The 19,382-nt window shown below is 38.6% G+C and overlaps 1 protein-coding gene across 1 annotated transcript in view; it reads right to left on the bottom strand.

Annotated features, from left to right (window-relative positions):
- The window catches only part of TENM1 (teneurin transmembrane protein 1), a 161,562-nt gene extending 142,909 nt beyond the window's left edge, over positions 1–18,653 (bottom strand). The window contains exons 1-2 of the mRNA XM_009877141.1: positions 18,415–18,653; positions 2,956–3,194 (exon numbers count right to left, since the gene is read on the bottom strand). Of these exons, the coding sequence (XP_009875443.1) occupies positions 2,956–3,194; positions 18,415–18,653 (478 nt within the window). The remainder of the gene's footprint in view (positions 1–2,955; positions 3,195–18,414) is intronic.
- Between the last annotated feature and the right edge of the window lie 729 nt (positions 18,654–19,382).

The following is a 19,382-nucleotide window of genomic DNA, read 5'->3' as shown; positions in this document are numbered from 1 at the left end:
GTAGCTCATGCATCTAATAGCACAGAATCACAGAACGTTGGGGGTTGGAAGGGACCTCAAAAGATCATCTAGTCCAGCCCCCCTGCCAGAGCAGGATCACTCAGAGCAGGTCACACAGGAACATGCCCAGGAGGGTTTTGACTGTCTCCAGAGAAGGAGACTCCACAACCTCCCTGGGCAGCCTGTGCCAGGGCTCTGTCACCCTCACAGTGAAAACATTTTTCCTGATGTTTTTGAGGAACCTCCTATGCGCCAGCTTGTACCCATTGCCCCTTGTCCTGTCATTGGACATCACTGAGAAGAGCCTGGCTCCATCCTCCTGACATGCCCCCTTTTACATATTTATAAACATTAATGATGTCACCCCTCAGCCTCCTCTTCTCCAAGCTAAAGAGACCCAGCTCCTTCAGCCTTTCCTCATAAGGGAGCTGGAGCAGTATAAGATATTTGAAAAAGCACATTGAAGTTATTAGATAAAGGGAAGAAAAAGCTTAATTTTGGCCTACATCAATTTGGCCTGAAAATGCAGCTCATTGTAAGTTAATGCAGACTCTGCCACAGAATACAATGATGAGAATAATTTTGCCATTACCAAGTCTCCCTTATTCTTCCAGTAACAACCAATGAGCTGATCTCAGATTAGGTTTGACCCTGAAATGAAAATGAGTTTTGTTTTGCGATTTGGGCTGATGCCTGTAGTCATTGCTCTGACATAACTCCTTCTGACTTGAAAACCTGCCTGGAGCGAGGACTGAGGGACCTGAGTCATGGCGAGCAAAGAGAAAATTCTTGGGGGAGTTTATTTTCCCTTCAGAGTGTAGCATATAGTCTGATTTTGTATATTTAACTACTCTTATTTAAAATATACAAGTTTAAATTTTTGTCGTGAAAAGATAGGCAAATATAAAGCCCCACAGAGCAAGTGAACTTTGAAAAGAGTTTATATGTTATTATTCATACCTATCAAAAGGAAAAGAACTAAGATACCTGACTCATAAGAACAGACCATGAACTTGTTTAAATATTTAACCAAACAGAAATGGGCAGCATGAATATTAATTTGGAGTAAGAACTAATATTACCTGAATCTGCAGGAAAGCTCATGGAACAGAAAAATTTCTGGGGCAAACAAGAGAAAATAATGGTATCTTGGAACACTTTTTGAATTAGAATTCCTCTTTCAGAGATTTATATTTTGCTATAGAAAATATAACTAGAAATGCCAATAATTTATAAAATATGAAGACAGCTTCATTTTACCTAGTTCTGCCCAACTAATAGAAACGGTACACTTTTATATTACCAGGTTAAGATGAACATAGACACAATCTACAGGAAATTCAAATACAGCTTAATTCATAGTGCCATGAAGCCCTTACAGCCTTCTCAGGCTGATGACATGCAGCAGGATATCTCCAGAAAGTTAAAAAAATTTCAGTGGCAGACTGAAATCTAAGCAGGGATGAAGTATGCAGTTCTGCATCCACTAAAAATCTAAATGGTGTGGGTGGGATATATGTGTAGCAAACAGATGAGGCTGCAAGAAATTTGTAGCCAGTCCTAACTGAGGGCATATGCTCACCAGCTGTTAACTAAATTTGCAATTAATGTAGCTTACTAGATCCTCAGGTGCTTTCTAATAATCATACACCAGACAGGATCAAATCTGCTTTCCCATATGCATTAGATGAGGATGTTGGAAAAAATCCCACCTGATGAGCATCTCACTGACTGTAACCAGAACTTTGTCATAATAGGACAAAAAAAAAAAGTGTAAGACAAAAATGACTGAAATTTTACTAATTTTCACTATAAAGACATTTATTCAGAGAATATAGAAAACTAGTAGCCACTCATAGGTTTGGAGGTATCTGTACTTGTATATCTATAGATGTTTTGCCAAGTACAAACCACTTGTTCAGACAAACCCAGTTACTCCCATTCAGATATTGGGGATCCTCCTGTTCCCACCCACCTGCAAACTGGCAACTAAATCAACAAACCAAGAGTGCGTGAGAGAACGTTCGTCACACAAGCAAAAATTAATTAATTTCCCTATGTTTAGTGAATCCACAGTTGCATTCTAAGATTCTACATAATGACTATTTTGTAATATTTTCAGTCCAGATTGAAAAATCAGTGTGACAATTAATGTTCAGCCAAAATGTAACATTGTAAGTCACAAAGACTTGTTCTCTCGTGCTATTATAATCACATTGACTCCAAGACCACTTCCAATATATCTAATGTCCAAAAAAAAGGAAGGCGTTTCTAGCTACTCTGATAAGCCCTGCCATTCTATTGTGAATAATAAAATTACAAAGTTAGGTACTTATAAAGATGATTTTGAAATTAAATAATTGCACTTCTCTCTATGTAATATTTTCCAGAAACATAAATTCAGTAAAGGGACAGCAAAATATAACTCAGAAAATATGGTGTAAAATACTACATATTTTTAGAGCTAGCTGTCATTCTAGTCAAGGATAGAAGAATTAAGAGGGAAAAAAACTATAACTGAAATTGTGATCAGACTAGAGAAATAAAATAAAGGTAGCAAGGTAAAATACAATTAAGTGTTATCAGTCCTTTCCAAGTAATTCTTTAAGAGCAATAATGTTTTAAAGCTTAATACAAAAATCAAATGTTTAATTTTAGAAAAATATCACAGCAATTAAAATCAGTAGGAGTCCTTTGCTAGTATAAACATGTCATCTTATATTATTTCTTTCTCTAATAGGCAGCATCACAGTTAACAGAGTGCAGAGCTACTCAGAATGTCATGTTGGGTTCAACCTCTGGACAACCCGGCATTTTGTTCACCAGAATTTACAAAGCATGCAATGGCAAATTTTAGTAGTAAACCCTGATTTTGCATTAGCGTAAAAGCAAGCAAGACAACAGAATGGAAAAGGCAAAGAATAATTCAGTGTGGAAAAAGAAAGACAGGCTTACCGATAACGTAGGCTAGCAACAAGGCCAGGGTAACGGTAATAGCAGTAGCACTCAGAGCAGTGCATTTCCAGTTGCAGCACCTGTACGGTTTGTTAAAAGTGAAGGCAGGTCTGGAAAAGGTACTTCTAGGAAGAGGCCTAGGAGGTGGAGAGTAAACAGTGTTGGATGTTAAAGGGTAGTTCTGACTGGCTGCGCTGAAGATAGCTGATGACCCAGATCCATGTTTAAATAGGAAATGCCTATGAAAAGAAGACAAAGAGCCATGCTGTAAAAACCACTTTATGATTTAAGTGAAAGGAACTATCAAAGCACTGTGTAATAAATACTGCATATATCCACAGAAAACATCGAAGACAGGGAAATGTGTCTATACTGGAAGTTTTTCAACCACATCACAAGATTTCTAGTTAGACAATATAACGTAAATGAACTCAAAACTATCCTCCCAGAATTATTCAGAATAATGCTGAGGAAAGGTTATTTCTCAGAATAGTACTGAGGGGTGCTCCAAGATGAGCAGCCCCATGTGCCTTGTTACACAGGTGTGCCCGAGACATGGGAATTGTTGCGAGCAGCACCCACTCCGTCCACAAAGACACACCTGGGTTTATCTCACCAAGTGCACAAAAGGAGCGCAGAAGCCACTAGCACTTTAAATGTTAATTTTTACTATGGATTCTCTCCAGAATATAGGAGATAACAAAAAAAAAAAGAAAATAAGAAAAAAAAGAGAACGGTGACTACTTAGTGTAAAATCTACGAGGATAATACATTTTGAAGGACTGTAGTTGCTGTATAGGTAAGTACAATTTCTTTAGTGTTCTTAATTGAGCTATTTTGAGAGCAGTTTTTCTTCAAACAGTTTTGCCTGCTGTGGTGACTCTCAAACATACTAAGAAAGAACTCATTTGGAGGCCTATTTCAGCATATTTTGGAGGACTGATTTCCTTCAAGAAAAAACAGTAAAGAACTACATTAGCCTTGCAGAATGGGCTCTGGTGCACAAATATAGAGTAGATGCTTAAAGGAAGAGGGAGGTTTTTCAGGACCATCAATTGCTCGCGAAGAGAAAGGATATTTAATTTTAAGCAATAACTTACTGTGCTACATGCTCAGAAATCATTGCAATAAAGGACATGTTGAAGGCTGACCACATCAACCACTTATTCTTATGGAAACACAAGCTTTCTTTGCACCTTCTTTCCTTTGTTTTATGCAAGAGAGCAAGTTTTTTCAGTGCACTCTTTTCTGACAGGCACACAGCTAAAAACCTCATGCCATAACATGAATCCAAAGAAGTTTAGGGCCTCTCTGTGTTCCTCTGTCTTCAAACCATGAGATCTGAGCTGAGAAAACAAGTGAAGGGGGTCCGATACCTCACAGCCTGCATGAACCAGGACTGCCTTGGCCACAGGGCTGCCACTGCAGTACTGTTTTAGCCTGAATCTCTGTAGCTTTTTTGTTGAGTACGCTGATGTAGGAAAGCATTTCCTAGAGAACAGTCTTCAACATTCCCAGGCTTGCCTGCCCTTTGTTTTGGGAGTCAGATACTGATGTGAAGCAACGACCTATTTGCAGTTCAGGCACTTTAAACTGTGGCCCCTTCATAGGAGTAACTGTGACTGCTGCTGCCTTTGGTTCCTACAGAACCCATTTATCTGTTCTTCCACAGCTAAGAGCTGTGCAAGCACTCTGCAGACCCCAGGCACCCCAGTCCCATGCCACTTGTGTTGGGGGTGCAAGTTGCCTTCAGTTGTTTCTGCCAGTATTGAACGAGGATCACGCATTTAGAACCACGTGGCACTCTGAGGCCTGAAAGCAAAAAAAGTCACAGATGCACTTCACAGCTGAAGTTAACTGGCCAGTGTTGACATGGTCCAGAACCTTCCCAATGACAGATGTAGCTTTACACCTCCAGCAGGGCACAGAACAAGTTTTTAAAGAAATATATGAACCAATCAATCCATACTGGTAGAATTTCTTTGACAGATTCTCAGTGGGATGTACAGAGGATCAAGCATTCAAGAGTATGAAATGTGATTATGCTGTGGTATTTGACTGTAAGAATATTACAAATATACATTTCTGAAAAGGTAATTGCTAAAATGGTATAATGAGTATGTTATTACACATTTCCATTATAAGGAAGGTTACAGTTTTCAAAATGCCAGATTATAGAAAATAAAAAGGTATTACAGAGCAGTTTTATCTTGTAAAGGGCCTTTTATTCAGGCAGCTACATAAAAAAGAAAGTAAATGAGAATACTGGTTAGCTTGCACTATGGATTACAGTGCCTTCATATCAGAAGTCTTTTGACAAACCACAAGAATGAAATTTTTCTGCCACTTATGTTGAGTACTAGTTATTCCTGCTTCATACTTACTACCCAAGTAAACAGCACTCAGACAAAAAAGAAAAGGCAACTGACTCTGAGTACATCATCCTGGCATTATATTAGATAAACATTCTAGTTTCTTTCCCACTGACTTTCACAGTTGTAGTTAGATACATTATATAGATGGCAATGCTCTGACCATGTTAGTGTAACTTGTAACTATTTTAATTCAAAACTTCTAAACTCATATATAGTCAAATAATAAATTGAAATAATAAATTGAAAGGTAACTGTCTACATGACTATATAAATCTGTTTCCTTCATATCAGGCCATGAGAACAAAGCTGGTTATTTTGGCTTCAATGTTTCATTGTCACACATGAAAAGCCTTTCCAGGTACATAAAGCCTCTCTTTTCAGTCAGCAGTTAACAACATAACTTAGAAGTCTAAGTGACTATGACTAGAGAGAAAAGAATGCCATAGCAAAATTCCTACTGATATTCAAGGAAACAGATGCATAATCACCATATAAAATGAAAAATGTGTTATTATATATAAGCATATGTCTATGTAAAGTGTGTGCATATATATATATAAATACATACACATAAATATATACACTTAAAACGTCAATAGTTCTTTACCTTTGCTTTACAGCTTCAATACATGACAAAAATATTCTTGTTTGATAATTTCTCATTTAAATTTTTTGGAAATTATAGTAAAATGCTCTGATATTGGCAGTATTGATCGTGCTTTACAGCGTGTAGCTCAAAGACAGCAGAGATAAAGGGAAGGAAATGCTGAACTGAAAGTTACTATTAAGGCTTTAATAGCCTTGCAATCAATAGACAGGAATAATTTCATTCTCTTGCACAGGGATTTAAAAAGGTGGCTTCAGAGCCTGATGGTAAAATGCTAGTTTGCAGAGGGATTTCTTTATTAGCAGAAGAGTGCACAGGAGGTGGATCCAGCTCACACCGTTTTAGATGGACAACAGAGAATGTGCATAGCTCTAATTCGTTGTAATAACACTGAGATTACCAGGCAATACTACACTGAAGCTGAGCTACCAGTGAAATAATATTGAGAAAATGTTTACAATCACAATTGTTTATGCTTTCCATTTTGGGGAGAGTATACCGAGTACCCAAAGATAGAATTTGAAAAACACTGGTGGACAAATTTTCAAAGCTAGACTGTGACTCTGTTCTCACAAATTCAGACGATTCATCTGAGCACATCACTGTTCCCAAGGGACATGAGGACACACCAAACTGTTGTTATCAATCCTATAAAATCAGCCACTCTCTCTAAAGAGCAAAATAATAAAAATTGCAGTTCAAAAGTTTAGATGTGACTGCAGGCTGGTCTGTGCTTTAACAGTCAATCTAAGATTTTTTTTTTTTTTGGTAAAATGAGAATGTACAAAAAATCAAAGAATTCATGAGTATGATTGGTAAGACCATGTGTTCCAAGTGGGGAAATTCTAAATGTTCACAAAACCATCAAACCTATCCAGAAAGATGATGATAATATTCTCTTAAAAAGAGAAATACAGGACATAATCTATTACAAAATTGTTTGTAAAATAAAAGCCACTTATGATTACACTGATAATTCCAATATGTAAATAAATATTAAAGACTCAGTAATAATTTCACGTATAAAAGAAATGGTTGAAAAATATTCTCTCTTTAAGGTAATCACAATGAATGTTTGCATAACTATCCATTTGCTTGTCTCTATAAATATAAAACTTTCGAACTTTGAATCTTCTCAAGCAACGCTAACTGGAAGAAAAGCTTCCTACCAGACTCAATAACTGGGGTGGGATAGCGGGGCATGACAAAAACCCCCAAACAACCCCCAAGAAAAACAGCAAAAGCCTCAGTGAACTCCCTTTTCTGAACTCAGCTCTTTGTCCTCTCTAAGCCCCTCCAGCCACCTCCGCCCGGCAGGGCACACGGCAGCTGATGCAGCAGAACGCACACAGGCTGAACGGTCTAAACCTGCTGCACTGACATGCCCAGTGAAGAGACAGGGACTGAGGGAAGGGAGGTTTTGGGGAGTTCAGGTGGCTGAAGGCATGACATTATACTCTTAGTCCTGCTGATCGCAGAGTAGCTTGCTTTCTGTAAAGAAGCAGTTTCATGTGGCTCATCTAAGTGCTCTTGTTCAACCTCAAGAGGAATGGAATTGAACTCTGAGAGTGCAGTTCATACCAACATGATGAATTCTTGGCTAGGAGAAGGTTAAAGAACAGGAGTTCATTTCTTTCTTTACATCTTTCTCTATCAGGATGTTTCTTTATGTGCTTTTGGCTGCTTATCCACAATTGTAATTTAAGTCTTGTAAAAGCTACACATGAACCAACATCCCAGCTCAATTTATGTGGCGGTAATGTAATGCTATTATAGAAACCAGATTAACCCTACACAGAATTCCTTAATTAAATTTATGAAAGTATTTTTATAACCCAAGACTGTAGTAATGTCCCTCAACTTTGTCAAGGGCTTGATATCGTTTCTGTAAGGTCTATGTATCTCCCTGGTGCATAGCGTCTGTAGGCCTAGAAATCCACCTTCATTTGCATTTTCCTTCAATTTCCATTAGAAATACAGCTCTGTAAGAGGAAAAACTTAAGAACAAAAGCAGATTTGAAAGTGAACCACTGGGTGAGTTAGCAGAAACACAACTGCAATACTTTGGCTGAAAAATGCATTTCTCCTGGATACACCAAATAGGAAGACATTTATATTTGATGTGTTTCATATTCAAGGAATAGTTAGCTGAAGCGTTACAGTTTGCTGCATGGATATGTGATAGGAAAAGTCTTCAGTTTGATCAATTAAATTCTTCAATTTCTTTTCAACTAACTTCTATAACTGCATATAATATGTATCACTGTCTATCTCCACCAATGTTTAAGTAGGAAATTGAAGCAATTTTTTAGATGACAACAGAAGTGCAAAGAGAATTTTTAAGGTGCATAGTAGCCAAAACATAAGAAGGATTTTGACTTTTGGCACAAGCAGAAAACGTTTAAAGACAGTAGCCAAAAGAGATTTGGAATTGATACAGCTGCCCATCTACTTTGGCAAACATTAGCCATGAGCCCATTGTTACTCGACCCCTTTAAGTCAATATTTCCTGTTACAGTGGGAAGAAGCAGAAATTCGCTCTTTTCCGTTTTTCTGTCCTATTCTGTACCCAAAGTGTGAGAGGAAAATAAAAGAAAACTTATAAACTTTGCTAATAACCAGAATACAGACCTCTGTGAATAAATCTTGCATATGGCACTCAGCAAACTATATAGTAGGAAAAAAGACACATATTCTACGATAAGTATATAGTAGCAAAACAAGACACCTCCTTGACAACAAAGGTATATGCACTATACCCTCATCATGAAAACCAACCCAGGAAAAATGTATGTGAATATAAGACATGGCTTATAATTACGGAGAATCTGACCTATCATTTTATTTGCCTTGTTTTATCTTTTTGTGTACAAGAACTGTAGGAACAAAAATGCTCATGGGTAAAAGAAGAGGGAAATGGTAATGAATGCTATTTATCTAATTTATTTTATCATTCTATTTTACATGTATAATTGAAATATATTTGAAACCCTCTAGAGATTTTTCTTTGGGAATAGAAATGCTTTGTTAAAATTTCCTCTTTGGGCTGGACTTGCCTTTTGAATCATTCACATCGAATTGTCTCCCTTTATTCACTCATGATTTCTTTATGTAGGGTTTCAAAACTTAGCCCTGTGACCCTGGTTGTGAAAGGGTATAAGAAGAATTTGTATCCTTTACTCTTCACTTCTGTACAGAAAAACAAGTGACATGATGCTGACTCACTGGTCTGTTGTTGCTGTAGGCATGCTCAGCCTATTAACCAGGTGACTCAACTTTCAAGTCCCTGGCAGAAATCTAGGACAATGATTATATAAATATAGGACAATGTCAAAATCAATCAAGAACAGCTCCTAAAATGCAACAGTTCTCCAAAACAAAACTGTCTTCCATTTTCCTTGGCTACATAGTGAAAAAAGTTAAAAATTACCACCCCGGGGTCATAAATTACTCTTGTATAGATCAGTATGGGGTTTGTTATTATGATACATGATGACATTGTTACATTAATCCAGTAGTTTTCAAAAGTGCTTTTCTGTGACTTCGAACTTTCCTTTAGCCCTACAACTCACACAACAGCTAAGTAAAACCGATCAATGCACACAGAGATTCATGTGGTAAGAAAAGAATAAGCTTATGGTGTGCTGTAATTTTTTTCAATAAATTTTAAATTTTTGAGGTGGAAAATGAGAACAGTAGTACTTACAATAATATTTACAAAAGTTATATAAAGAATAGTATGCAATATTTGCAGAGTACTTTGAAACCATGAATCAAGAGTGATACAGATATGAATATTGTCATCTGGTTGCCTAGATTCTGCGGTTAGAGGCATGACTGAAAGAAAGGAATGAAATAACTGAAGTACTCACCTCACAGTTCTCTTTGCCATGAATTTCCTCTTGTGGGTATTCAGGCATATTCTAACTGACTTTTATTGCTAGCATTTGAGTCTACTTTCAGATACCTACACTCACATGTAGGTATGATCTGTGGTGTAAAGCCAAGCCGCAGAGCTACTACAACAAATAACACAAATTCTACTTGACATTAACTATGTGAACACTACCCAGTCTTTCAAAACAGATTTCCTAGAAGTAGCTATCCAGGGGATAGATACACATTTCTGGGCCATAACACCGCTCATAGATATGTGATTTTCTTTGAAAATAAAGGGTATAATCTTTTGCACATCTCTGACCCTTTCTCAGAGTCTGTTTTCTAAATCAGTCTAAACCCTTTGTTTTAACCTGTAATTATCTATCTCTTTCAAAACGTATATTCAGTTTGTTTCTGGTTTTGTAACTGAAAACACTGTGCTTCACAGAGAGCTAACAGGCTGCTTGCTTGTTGGTGGTCATAAAATAACAACATATCTTTAATTCTAGTTATAACCTTATATACTATTATTCAAAATAATAAGCAAAGGGTATCTGCAGTGTGATTGTTCATATTACTATATTAAGCCTGCACAAAAAACCCCTTTAAAATACAAATACTATCTCACTGTTCCAGGGAAGCTCACATCAGAGCTTCTCCCAAAGAAAAAACACTGAGTATATGAACCATTTAAATTGCCTTATTGTCCTGAGTGACTGGATCTCAAATTATTCAAAAGAACGACCCTCAAGTGCCATTGCTGCTGACATGAAAATTGTACTTCACTGTAGCTGACAGATGTTTATATTTTTATTTCCATAAAAGATGCTTTCATTCTCGCATTATTAAATTTAAGGTCATACTTACAGCTTTTATTTTAAGTTCATGGTCATATTTACAGTTTTCAATTTATCTTTTACAATTCAGAAGTCTTAAATATTTTTAGATCTTTTCTGCTGTGCAGTGAAAACACATGGGACTTAGACTGAATTTAAAACCCTTGCCTTGTGTCTGTTTCCAATATGGTCAGCCTCTCTATAGGTTAGATTTACTGTTTAATTAGGTAGAAAATGACAAGATACAAATGAAATGTCATAATAGCAAATACCAACCAACATAATTTGAAGGAAACATCATAAATGAGGCCTCCCTTTGCGTTTATTCTTGGAATGACCACAAGTCTGGTCATTTAACTCAGGAGTAGGCTCCATTTGCAAGCAAGTTCCTAATGAACTGAATTGCTCAAACAGTCATTGTCTCCCTGCTTGGTGGTTTATGGCCATTAACACCTGGGTGCTTCGGGAGCTGTAAAAGCCATCCTGTTTGCTATGGAAACCTTGGACAGGGGAAAAAGGAAGGCATAAAAGTACTTTCTATTATCTCTGCACTGGGGGCAGATTCACATGATGCTCAAACAAAGAGACTAAAAAGAAAGAATAAACCCTCCAAGACCTCACACTGAATTTTTTTATTTATATATGAATTTTTCTTTAATTATTTCCACTTTCAGTACTACTCCAGCTTAAGCAGAAAGCGAGAATATACAGGTTTCTGTGATTTGAAAGGCTATCAATGTACTTTCTGAAGAGCACAAATAATTATGAGCTGGATTAAAAAGAACAAGTGAAAACTATAGCGCAGAATAAATCTTTTTGAAAAGTGATAGTTGTCAACATCTCCCTTATACTAATCAGAATTGGAAACAAAATATTTTTAGAAAAACAGAAGTCCACATAGTCTTAAACACGCACCTTAAATAACTATATAATGCAGAAAGGAATGACTCCATCTACATGACAAGCAGAATGAACTTCTTGAATCCTGAAACTCTCAGAGTTCTTAAGTGTTTAGAGCCATAATCAAACTTTAGGGCTCTAAAATACTGCTGAATAGTAACTAAAACTCATAACTGCCTTGAACCCCAAATACTTCTCTTACTATTCTATTACTTCAAAGTTTTATATAAATTAATGATAATTGAATCTTAGGTTCATGGTCTGGTACATCACTGTCCCCTTTGAGGAGCTATTACCATGGTGATAAGATTCCTTAAATTAAGCTGTCTTTTTTCCACAGTACTTGGCTCATTGCCAGTGCAGTGAAGGGAGATTTCAGTCCATTCAGCACAGCATTAACCTTACTGCCGACACTGCTAAATGGGTTAGAGGAACTAGAAAGAAATTTGATTTAAAAAATGGAAGGAAGAAGAAAACATGCAACATACTGAAGCACAAAACAGGACTAAAAAAACCCAAACCCACTGCTAAACAAAATCAAAATTAGATTATATTTGACATTTACACAGAAAACTTTAAAATTCTAATGCTCGGGTAATCTAGACGCAAAACTTCATTCAAAATAAGTGCGTTCAATGGTCTATCCACGAGCAAACTGTAACAGACTATAGGGAAGATCAAAAATAATGTCATGTTAAAATCCCTATTTAACACCTAGTTTTTTCTTGTAATTTGGGAACTCAGCTTAAGTGGGAAAATAAATAGCAAACACCAGAAAAAAATACTAACACACGAAAAAGGCGAGATATGGAAACAAACAACAGGGCATGGAGAGAAAGAGAAATACTCTTCTGAATTGTCAGGGTTTGATACATACTCCACAAAAACTAGTAAGCTATGTCCAGATGGGGCTGTCAGAGATAATGACAATGTATTACACTGTAAATCATAAGATTTGAAATATTAGAGCAAAGTATCTATGAAACCTGAAAAAACCAGTTATTTCAATGGAAAGGAAGGGAATAGGCAATAGGTTGGCAAGTACTTTATTTTGAAGGAGAAGAAAAAATTGTATTTATGTAAAAGCCTGATAAAATTATCCTAAAAGAGCGATCAATGTTTCCTGTGTTTTTATGTTTATTTTTCTGTGTGACAATGAAAGTACTGCATGCTCATAAGTCATTTTAATAATGAATATTTTCAATTTTTTTTTCAAAACTGTGTGTGAGTGCACACAGATAAAGCCTGCATTTGCATTTACAGGCACATCACAGAGCTGAAGGATGCAACACAGTCAGTCGGCAGTTTGAGCTGTTACACTTCCTGGTTTTTTTCTACAATTTCTTCATCAACAGTACATGTTCTCTGAAGTTTTAAAGCTGTTTCTAATTTTTATTTTCATTTGAGTTGCTGATAATCAGGCTAACTGCCAGAGTTAGAGAACTAACCTTGGCAATGACATACATCGAGACTCTGGGTTTGGTTCTGTCAAAAGCTTGTGTGAACTTGAACAAATAATTTCACCTTTCCAAGTCAGTCTCCTTATTAAACAGTTGGGATAATAAGCTGGGCCCTGACAAAATTGCTTTGTGGATTAGTCCATGCATATGACACCTCTAGATAAAGCACAAATCAGAATTTCTGGTTAGCCTTTTTCTATAAAAATACAACAAAGTTTTACTTTACAGAAGGCCTTTCAGAACACATGTCTCAGTACATGGCTCTACACTGCAGCACTTTGAAGTCTAATCTAGGGTTTCAAATTTTAATTACATAAGAATTTAATCAGACTATTGAAAACATTTTCAGAACTACAGAATTTTCTTTTACATAAATATGAAACATTATCATTATGAGCATAAACTTGCTTCATCTTTAACTGTCCTGAGTGAACGGGATTTACAGGCACATGATTAGTTCTAGGAAATCTTTTGCTGTCTGAAAATTCTGTAACATTACATGGCTGTAGATAAACCATGCAAACACATGTGCTGTTTATGGATTAACAGGAGATACAGCTGGAAGAAAAGCTAAACATGTGCGTTCTGATTTTTGCCTAGTTGTTACAACAGGGAATACATTACTGCCTAAGTCTTCTGTTTGATTGCAAAAGCTCCAAATTAAAAAACCAAAAAATCAGCTTAGACATATTAGGCATGTGCATATTAGGTAGATTTGGTACTATTAAAGATTTAGCAGAAACACAGCTGCCAATGACATGTTTCCCTTTATTTTGTAGGATTATTTTTAATGGGAAGATAAACATTGATGGAGAAGGAAAGCGAGAATCCAGATATTAGGCCAAAGTATCTGTTCAATTCTAGCTGAATCATTCCCTGTTAAAGGAAGCAAAAACAAGCTGCAAGCCCTTCTTTTTCTCTAAGGCTGTGTTGTGCACTGTAGGCTTCTGGGAAGTGGTGATCACAAGTGCTTTTTATTACAATGTTCCTCTGCTATACCACTTGCCTGCACATAAACTGCAGATACATCTTGGCAAACAGTCTCACAGATTCTACTTTCAGATTATACAGCTTCTCAGCCAGCTTCATGAGAGGCTGCAGCTACCAGAGGGTGCATAAAATCAGCTGAAACAGTCACTGAAGGGTAGGAATGCGGAAAATTCCCAGACTTTGCCCACAGTATGTTTCCCAGTCTGAATTCCTAATCTACGCACAGCCCTTTTGTCAGCAACTAATTATTTAATTATAGATATATCTATGTATTTGTCCTTTATGAGAAGTTTCAAATTTGCCAAACTAATAAGAAACCAGACAAATTAAATTGAACTCAAAAAGGATTTAAAATTCCATTTTCCCCAATATGGTCTGCCAACAACATAGTGAACAGGGATGCAGAAAGACTAAGCAAGATCTACCTAACTCTTAACTGAAGAGAACCAAGGGGTAGAGCAGAAGGTGTAAACTATACAAGCTAGGTACACCAGAAATGACAGAGATTTATCTTTATAAAGAGTATGTAAACACAAGCTCCCAGCTCTAGAAGGAGTAGCTGAACTAAGATTCCATTTATCTTCACTATTGGAGAAAAGCTTCTATCCTCCTTGTTTCTTTCTAGGATTTGTCCTTAAGACAAATAAGAAAAGTTTTATTTCAGAATGAGTCAGCTTATTCCTCAATCCCAACTTAAAAATCTTTCAGAAAAGAAAAACTTAATTTGACATTTCCGATAAGGAGCAGTTAAGGGTTTAAAGATGTACATTAAAATTAAGTTTTGTAATAAAATAAAAACAATCTTCTTAGAAGAAAATTTAGGTTTCACTGATTGTGACAACTGGCCGTTAGACGTATGTGCAGTAAAAACAAAACACTTCCATGCATACTGCTTATATTCTCTCTATGAGAACAGTTGGATGTCAGACATCTCTTTAACCAAACACATAATCACAGAACCACACAGAATCACAGAATGTTCGGGGTTGGAAAGGACCACAAAAGATCATCTAATCCCACCCCCCCGCCAAAGCAGGATCACCTACATTAGGTCACACAGGAACACGTCCAGGTGGGTTTTGAATGTCTCCAGAGAAGGAGACTCCACAAGCTCCCTGGGCATCCTGTGCCAGGGCTCTGTCACCCTCACAGAGAAAAAGCTTTTCCTAATATTTTTGTGGAACCTCTGATGTTCCAGCTTGTACCCATTGCCCCTTGTCCTGTCATTGGACATCACTGAGAAGAGCCTGGCTCCGTCCTCCTGACACTCACCCTTTACATAATTATGAACATTAATGAGGTCACCCCTCAGCCTCCTCTTCTCCAAGCTAAAGAGACGCAGCTCCTTCAGCCTTTCCTCATAAGGGAGATGTTCCACTCCATCACCTTTGTGACTCTGCACCTCTCTGGACCTACCACCTACTCCCCTTCTAATACGCCCCAGGATGCCATTGGCCTTCTTGGCCACGAGGGCACATTGCTGGCTCATGGTCATCCTGCTCTCCACCAGAACCCCCAGGTCCCTTTCTCCTACACTGCTCTCTACCAGGTCAGTCCCCAACCTATACTGGTACATGGGGTTGTTCCTTCCCAGGTGCAAGACTCTGCACTTGTTCTTGTATTTCATAAAATTTCCCTGGGCCCAACTCTCCAGTCTGCCCAGGTCTCACTGAATGGCAGCACAGTCTTCTGGGGTGTCAGCCACTCCTCCCAGTTTTGTGTCATCAGCAAACTTGAAGACAGGGCACTCTATCCCCTCATCCAGGTCGTTGATGAATATATTGAATAGTACTGGTCCCAGTACAGACCCCTGAGGGACTCCACTAGATACAGGCCTCCAGCTAGATTCTGTCCCATTGACCACAACTCTCTGTCTTCTTCCCTTCAACCAGTTCACAATCCACCTCATTACCTGATCACTCATATCACATTTCCTCAGTTTAGCTATGAGGATGCTGTGGGAGATGGTGTCAAATGCTTTACTGAAATCCACATTAACCACATCCACTGCTTGGCCACCATCCATCCACCTGGTTATGTCCTCATACAAGGCTATCAGGTTGGTCAAACATGACTTCCTCCTGGAAAAACCATGCTGACTGCTTCTAATGACCCTCTTATCCTTGATATGCCCAGAGACAGCACCAAGGATGAGATGTTCCATCACCTTTCCAGGGATGGAGGTGAGGCTGACTGGTCTGTAGTTACCCATGTACTCCTTCTTGCCCTTTTAGAAGACTGCAGTGACATTTGCTTTCCTCCAGTCCTCAAGCTCTTCATCTGTTCCCTATGACTTACCAAAGATGATGGAGAGTGGCCCAGCAATGACTTCTGTCAGCTCCCTCAGCACCCGTGGGTGCATCCTATCAGGACCCATAGATTTATGGATGTTCGGATTGTCCAACTGATCCCTAACCCAGTCCTCATCAACCAAGGCAAACTCCTCCTTCATCCTGACTTCCCCCAGGGCCTCAGGGCTCTGGGGCTCCTGAGGACAGTCTCCAGCAGGATAGACAGAGGCAAAGAAGGCATTCAATAACTCTGCATTCTCTGCATTGTCTGTCACCAGGGCACCCACCTTGTTCAGCAGTGGGCCCATATTGCCTCTAGGGTTAGTTTTATCCACGATGTATTCAAAAAAGCCCTTTCCGTTGTCCCTGACCTTCCCTGCAAGGGAAGCCTTAGCTTTCCTAGTTGCCTCCCTTCATCCTCTGACCACAGTCATATTCCACCCAAGAGGCCAGCCCCTTCTTCCATGATCTATAGACTCTCTTCTTTCACTAGAGTTTGCCCAGCAGATCCCTGGTTAACCATGTAGGTCTCCTGGATCTCTTTCTTGATTTCCCACCTGTTGGGATACACTGATCCTGAGCCTGGAAGAAGTAGTCCTTGAATACTGACCAGCTCTCTTGGGCCCCTTTACCTTCCAGTTCCCTGTCCCATGGGGTTTCCCCTAGAAATTGCCTGAAAAGGCCAAACCTGCTGAAGTCCAGAGTAGTAATCCTGCTTGATATTCTGTTTCTACTGCACAAGATCCTGAACTCCACTATCTCATGGTCGCTGCAGCCAAGATTGCCCTCAACCTTCACTGCTTCAACCAGACCTTCCTTGTCGGTGACACAAGATCCAGCAGCGCTCCTCTCCTGGTCAGCTCATTCAGCATTTGCATCAAGAAATTATCATCAGTGCACTGGAGGAACCTCCTGGACTGTGGATGGCTGGCTGTGTAGGCCTTTCAGCAAATATCTGGGTAGTTGAAATCTCCCATGAGAACCAGGGCCTGTGATTGAGAGGCTGCTGTCAGCTGCCTGTAAAAGGCCTCATCAACTTCCTCATCCTGATCAGGGGTCCTGTAACAGACACCCACCACAGTATCATCCATGTTGGTCTGCCCCTTCTCGCCCACAAACTCTCAACTTGCTAATATCCGGATTCTTGCTTTCCTCCTCCATCAACTTTCTCAAAGTCAAGCACTTTATGTGTTTTAAAATGCTAAAATTCAATGCAATTCCTAGTCAAAACTCCTTGCTGTTCTCTTCACAATGAAGGGGAAGAAGGTTGTAGAAAACTAAGGACTTTTTTTAAGCGTCGAGTCAGCAAACACAGCTGTAATTGAAAGGCCTTAAATTAGCTAATGCTTACAAAGAAAGAAACACAACTTCTTACAGTCAAAAAGTCAAAGGAAACTGTGCATTTGCCTCTCACAGAACTTTGAGTACTGAAACACAGGTTTGCTGAATATAGAATATATTTGCTATCAATTATTTTTCAGGGTAAATTATTTGTGTAAATTGTGAATGGTCTTGATGTTGAACCCTCCTTTCCCCAGCTCCCAGAAGTAAGGCTCTCCATGCTCAATAACCAGTTTGGACCTGTATCATTTCTTCTCCATTACCAAATGATTATCAAATTATATTCTCTCTGTATATGCAATAAAATGTTTAAATATGCATTGAGGAAAGTATTATTTTAGTATTATTTCCTATCTTTTCTTAATCACAGAAAAGCTCCAGCCTGAGCACTGACTCCAGAAGTGCCAGAGCACACCGTCTAATCCAAACTTGTATTTGCGGCACTGGAAGGATGTAGGAGGGTGAGACAAGCACACGAGCAGAAATCCTGCCTGCACACCACTCTAAAACACTTGTGTAACCCACACAGCTCAAGAAAATCAGTGTCTTCCAAAACTTTGCAAAACGTGCTTTGATGAACATTAATGACTGAGATGAATCAAATAAATAAGGCCTCACATGGCTACATGACAGAGCCTTAAATCAAAGCACATCAGCATGTCCTCAGTGACAAGCATGTCATTCCCCATCATCATCTCATGCCAAGGTCAGGCCTCCTCCCCATTTTTTTAAATTTATTTAGCACTTGAACTATGTTGGATGCAACAGGTTGCTCTGTACCTGGTTTCCAGTGGGATGTTGCTGTTCAAGACCCAGCTGTTATGGAGATGGACTGAATCTTGCGTACTGGTGGGAGGAGTCGGGGCAGCAGGGCTGGGCTGGCTGCGGGTGGTCATCGACCTTCTCTGGAGAGAATCAGCTGTTGGAGGGGGTTTTCTGGCACAAGTGCAGGCGTGGGGGGGTGGAGGTGGCGGCGGGAGGGGTCTGAAGGTGAACTGGTTATGGGGGCTACCTGGCATATCTGAAACGACAAACAAAAGGCAAAGAAATCCACAGAGTGTTGTTATTTTGAAAAGAACGAGACAGCATGAGCATGACAGAATAGTTATCGGGATTGAAGCATTGTGCTTTATCGTGTTGTTAACTCAGTTGCCTGTAAAATGTTGTTGCAACATGTGAATAATTTAAAATATAATACTCTACTGGAATGAAGATCATCAACTACAAACATAGACCCTCTAGCACTGTAGTTCAGTGGTTTGACAAAAAAAAACACAAAAAAGAAAAAGAAAAAAAAGGAAGATAATGACATTCCCTTAATTTGTCACAGGAACTTTTAGGGAAGGATGGTAAAAAACAAATAAATCAAGCTGATATTGAATTGCAGCATAGGCACCAAATGATTTCATGAGGTATAATTCTCATTTATGAACACCTGTGAAAGGAACAGACACAGTATAAGAATGACTCTCGCACTTCAAATGAAGAAAGGAAATAAATAATTCTGACCACCTATCAAACATCTTTCATGAAATAATGTTAACACATTTCTGTGAGTCTGTTACTGCATTTGTTAAATGACACCTGGGAAAAGGGCCTTTTAAAGACTATCTGAAGCACGAATGAACCAGATACCCAGAGAAAAAGTGTAACAGCAGCTAAAGGCAGATAAGCTGGCATCCTAGGAGCTCACAGCCATTGGACCAGGTGTATTGGAGAGAGAGGAAAAGGTGTGTGGTGGGTACCCA

This window comes from Apaloderma vittatum, unplaced genomic scaffold (genome assembly GCF_000703405.1).
Source record: "Apaloderma vittatum isolate BGI_N311 unplaced genomic scaffold, ASM70340v1 scaffold7339, whole genome shotgun sequence".
Lineage (NCBI taxonomy): Eukaryota > Metazoa > Chordata > Aves > Trogoniformes > Trogonidae > Apaloderma > Apaloderma vittatum.
The sequence above is the reverse complement of the archived record's forward strand: the minus strand, read 5'-3'. Positions and strand labels throughout refer to the sequence as shown.